The following is a 5,475-nucleotide window of genomic DNA, read 5'->3' as shown; positions in this document are numbered from 1 at the left end:
GTGTTTGATTATTGGGACCCCACTGTAAGCCCGTTCGGATTGCATGAGACATAACTCAGGTAATGATTGTTATACAAGTGCTGGATATAAGGCGAATTGCAGTTTAATTTCATTCGGTAATGCAAAACAAATCGCTTCTTTCTTTGATTTTAAAAAGACCAATAGTACCCACATAACATGTTAATTGATTATTTTGTGTTAATTATGATTTGATTATTATGCTTGTATGTATTATTTTATTAATGTATCTTGTATTTTTTTAGACGAATAGTTTTCAACTCATAATAAAGTTTTGTAAACAATCTGGTTATCCTTCCTCATCGGACGGCGAGACAACAAATATTTAGGGGTTATAATTATCCGATTGATCTGATTTTTGGAATAATGATTCCTAGGACAAGAAAGTGCAATGTTATAGGAGAAGCATCTCTATAATCAAGTCATAAAAATTATCCTTTACTTAAGTAGTTTTTCAACAAATTTACCTAAATTTTGTTTCAGCTACATTTTTATTCTGATTTCTCAGTGCATTTAATGTTCGTTTGTTCTACCGTTTTTATGCTTCGATAACAACATAGACACACTTCATCTGTTGAATGTTTATATCCTATGGAGCATTACAGACAGACTGACAGGTACCATGAAGGTAATATGCTTATTATAAAGCAAAATCATTATATAAAATATTGCGTCTCTCTCCCAAAGCAATGATTAAATCAGAAGTTTAACATTTAAACGGACAGACAAAACGGTAACCGAAAAGACAAGCGAATGTACAAATATATTTATAGAGTAAAAAAGACAATTCTTATTTTGGACTTTTGCAAAGAAACTTTTTAATGCTAATGTCCGTCAGTCTTCTGCATGTGTTGGGAATAGATTTATTACCCGAGATGGCCAACCAATAATAATAACCAGTCAAATTTTCTAAGACATTTCTAGTTTGTTTTGTTAATTAATTTAGAATATCATAGTTTCCAAGGAAGACATTTTATTTACCAACTTAAAAATGTTTTCTATCAACTTTAATTTGTATTACATATCAATTACCTCACACGGGCTAGGCTGCTGTCCAAGATACACCCGGGGTATTAGGTTAAGTAACAACCAACAGACAACCAACTATTTAATTACACGCCCTTTGTCTAGAAGTCCCAACTATTATGGTAATGCGTTGTGCCTGTTATGAGCAAGATATTCCCTCTATATACTCTGTCTATTAACGCGCACATCTGACATAAGAACAATACGAACCATTTTTCACGTCTTTAGTTATGACGTGGTGTCAGGCCGAGATTCCAACTCACCACCTCCCCGATTACAAGCGCGCTACGTCTTAAGCCTCGGTCGCAGATTATCAATAATCTATATACTTTATCATTTGTATACTACATACATATCCTATTATATAAAGTAGTAAGCGTTTTTGTCTATCCCGAAGGATCTCGCTAACCGCTGAACCGATATTGTTCTCCTTTACAGTGAAGCTTCTTATAGGTCCTGGAAGGTTTTAAACTATTTTTGGGAGGATGTCTTCACCGCATTCCCCCCTAAAAAAATATTTTTTTTTACTCTTTTGAAACTCAAGTTTAAAATGGGATGAAGTCGACTTTTCCCCCTCCTACTTTAAGTGCCCCTAGAGGCTTCTAGGGGCGTAGCCGCTAGTATTGAATATTATAAGATAAAGATTATTTTGTATCTTTTATTATGAGTGAAATAAAACAACAGTAAATTACAATGTTGCAATGTAAATTTATTATTAAAATGTTTTTTTAATATGGCAAGAAAAGCAAAAAAATAATAACATTACATTTCGAAAAAAAAATTTAATTTTTTTGAGATTCTGTGTTTTAAATTTTTTTCGTTTATGTAGCATTTCGTCAGCATAAATTTATACCAAAATTTAAAACTTTGAAATTCTTCTTAAATGGTAACTTCGTTAATGTAATTATAAAAATAGATTTTAGTACATTTTTACCCATATTTTGGAATTAGAGATTGATTACGGGAAATATACAAAAATGTACTTATTTTAGATATTGATTGCTTTTAATATGAGGTTAGGTTAAGTAAGATTTCTGATGTTGTATTTGTGGATCTTGACGTTTCTTCTGTTGTTCTTACTATCCGAGGGCACTCAAGAAAGCAGCCTTTCCAGCTAGAATAGCAGGAGCAAGAATAGCTCCCTTTAATCCTCCGAGAAAACCGAGCGCCAGAGCATTAGCATTACCATTTCTGCGGATACCGCGGTTACCATAGGAGTAATTGGGTCTGCCATAGTTGTGTCTGCCATAGTTATAGTTGTTGCCATAACCATATCCATGATGCCTAAAAATATATTTAGATGTGAGTATTAAAGCTTTTTTCAGTTATTAATACTCAGTAATTGCGACTTTTGATACCTTAAAACACGTGAAAATCGATGATGACAACATCCCTAAGTAGCAAAGCACAAAAAAAATCATGGATGGACAAACGGTTAAAGTTAGTTATTTAGCAAATGTCCATTTCTAAATTGTAATAAAAAATTAAAGAGTGGGAATATGATAATACTTCAGAAATCCACAAAACTTTTAGAAAGAAATATATTTTTTAGACTGAATACAGCATTAGAATAAAACACCAGAGGGAGAAAATCAACCAATGGTATCGCTTATATTAACACAGCCAGGTAGCAGGAAATAATTTAGAAGCAGTCTGTATATACATCTATAGATCTGTTATTACAGTTTAACCAAAAATTTCAGCTGTTGGTCTCAAATAGTTATTGATGAACGGACCCACGGATATAGACAGGTAAAATGAATTATAGAGTTGCTGCATTTTTAAAAACCTTTTAAAAATTCAAGTCTAAAGGTTAAATCGGACCATGAAAGCAAAAATGTTCTACATTTAGGTACACACAAAAGTAAAATTAGCCGGAATAATTCAAGAATTAAAGTGTTATTTAAATTAAATAAACTTATTTTGATAATGGTAAGTCGATAAATTGTCAGCAATGGCCCCTTTTTGTAAAAAATAAACATACCCAGCATCCGCGTCTCTCTTGGCAAGATTGTGTGATTCTTCAGGTGAGGCTACAGGGATGGAGGCTGCGTTGATAACACTCGCCAACTGCAGGCTAACAAACAATACCTAGAATATATAAAAGATGAATAGATAGATACAATAGGAAAACAACATAGTTGTAGATTCTTTTATAAGGAAAAAGGAAACACTTGAATTTTTATAGGTTAGAATTAAATAAAAAAAATGTAGGATGTAGGATGTCTGAGAGATAATATGACAACAAAATGAAACTATTCTAGAATCAAAAGGTTGAATAACATAAAACTATGTATCTCTATCTACAATAGTTTATATATAGTATATATAATAGTATATATATAGTTTAACCTATTCTGTTAGGATGGGTATTCCTAACTTTTATTTCGACAAAAATTAGGCAAAAATGTTTTAACACACTCAAACATTAAGATTCTTAGTATTATTCAGTAGTCCCTGCAAAGGCTCTAACCCTGCGGGGCCAATTGCCTAATCCCCCGAGGGCAATCACCTAACCCAATATAACCTAACCTAAAATAACCTAAAAAAAGCCATTTTAAAATACGACGAAACGCCCCTTAAGGGGCGTTGCCACGAAAGGGACTATTCCCGAAATTTCACATAAAGTTATTATTTTGATTTGATTTAGATAATTAAAGGACAAAATTAAGTTGAAGAAAAGCTAATAAACAAAATCTAAAACACTATTATATCTTAAAGATAATAAAAATTAATAGCTTATCAAATCACACTTCCTGTACAGAAAACCAAAAATCTTTTATATTTGGGTGGAAGGTGAGAAAATCACAATTTAAACGGACTGTCAGAAATATAATTTTAATCGTGGAGTTGCTTTGATACAAAAATAAAACTTTGAAAGAAATAAAAAAATAAACTTACCAAAAGCTGGATGGAAACCTTCATTTTGATTATTGATTTCTTGGTGACTTTGTTACAAGCTCAACACTGATATAGATTCTAATTCAGAGGGTTGTATTTATACAGGTTAAGTGCCCATTCAAGTACTAAGATGTGTGAGTGTGTGTGTATGCTGTGCGTGCTAAACCAGACAGTTTATGGATGTCTATTTTTACATAATATAAGGGTGAATGTGGTGTTTTCATACTTCCGTATATACATCAGCAACATAAATTCATAATATCGCCAAAATGAAAAATTATATTATTAAATTTGCGGATACGCCCCTAGAGTCCGCATTTTCCCCTAAGGTGGGTTGAGGTGTCCTTTTCCAAAATAGCAATGATTCTCCCCTATATGGTTCTTCTGTTCTGAAAAAAGAACCATATCAGTCAAGCGGTTAGCATATTCTTAAGTTACAGATAGACAGATATCCTTATAAGAACTTAACAGCATATCTTCTGTCTGTCTGTATTTAAGGATCTCGCTAACCGCTGAACTGATATGGGTGTCCTTTACAGGGTAGCCTATTATAGGTTATGGGAAGATTTATAAGTATTTTGGAAATGGTACCACCGCCCTCCTAAGAGAAATCGCCTCTATATTTTTAATTTTCATTTTAATTTTTATGGTGGGGCGTCGACTTCCTTTACTTTTTTATTTTTTTACTTTTTCAAAATTGGGTTGTCAAAATTAACCACCCCCACTTCAAGTTCCCATTAGAGGCCTCTAGGGGCGTATCCGCTAGTAGACAGATTTAGACAGAGTGATACCCGCGAAGAACTTTGGATACTTTAATTAAATCATGATTGATTGGTTCAAACTAGCAGTGTCCAAACTTTTCAACTAATGATTTAAATCTACGAAATGTTAAAAAAATTCTTATCCCTTAAAATCACCAACGCTTAGCTTTTTTGATTTGCTTAAAATCGCTATTTTGAAGTAGACTTTTTTTGTGGTTCTGCTAAATAGTATTTGCGCGGTTGTAATAAGGAGCGAAAATTTCTCCGCCAATCCTACAATTTTATTAGAGCGCAGGTGCGCGCACCTTTAGAATTTCCAAGCGCAGAAGGCCAAACATCCCTGTTGAAAAAATTGTAATTCACAAGTTGAACATTTTAAAAGCGAAGCTTGCTTCAATTAGGATCTGTCCGTTTGTACATCTTCCGCCTTCACTAGATAGCTCTGATTGTTTATTTATACATTGAGTTTTTTTTTATGAGAACTTTTTTGAAAGCAATTTTACCCCACTTATAGTTATCAGAATTTAACGGCTTATTTTCTTCGTTTTTTATAACCATAACAATATTTCAGTTTTTATTTAAAAAGTACAGTAAAATAAAAAATTCAAAACTTAAGTGTCAACATCTAGAAAAGGTTTTAGCGCATTTTTTTAAGCTCAAATCTTCTACCCTTTGCAAGAAAAAAATGGATTTTCAGTAGTCCACTTTGGGGGGCCAGTACTCCCTCCCTGGTTGAGATATGGCCTTCAAACTTTAATATGTTCTAGAG

General features: G+C 32.8%; 1 protein-coding gene across 1 annotated transcript; it reads right to left on the bottom strand.

The window, feature by feature from the left end:
* Positions 1 to 1,688: 1,688 nt before the first annotated feature.
* Positions 1,689 to 4,097, bottom strand: LOC145305561 (uncharacterized). Its single transcript, XM_080147226.1, has 3 exons — positions 3,946 to 4,097; positions 3,029 to 3,135; positions 1,689 to 2,328 (listed from the first exon to the last, which is right to left on the bottom strand). The coding sequence occupies exons 1-3, from the start codon at positions 3,967 to 3,969 to the stop codon at positions 2,124 to 2,126; spliced, it is 336 nt and encodes a 111-aa protein (XP_080003352.1). The 5' UTR covers positions 3,970 to 4,097; the 3' UTR covers positions 1,689 to 2,123.
* Between the last annotated feature and the right edge of the window lie 1,378 nt (positions 4,098 to 5,475).

Source organism: Acartia tonsa, chromosome 14 (genome assembly GCF_053477335.1).
Source record: "Acartia tonsa isolate MP-2025a chromosome 14, ASM5347733v1, whole genome shotgun sequence".
NCBI classification, from domain to species: domain Eukaryota; kingdom Metazoa; phylum Arthropoda; class Copepoda; order Calanoida; family Acartiidae; genus Acartia; species Acartia tonsa.
Note: the sequence above shows the minus strand (reverse complement) of the source record. Positions and strands in the feature narration are given on the sequence as shown.

Coding starts and splice junctions, on each gene's coding strand:
- LOC145305561 (XM_080147226.1), bottom strand. CDS start 3,969: ATGAAGGTTTCCATCCAGCTTTTG. Junction 3,136..3,945: donor AGGTTTCCATCCAGCTTTTG/GTAAGTTTATTT, acceptor TATATATTCTAG/GTATTGTTTGTTAGCCTGCA. Junction 2,329..3,028: donor AAGAGAGACGCGGATGCTGG/GTATGTTTATTT, acceptor ATATATTTTTAG/GCATCATGGATATGGTTATG.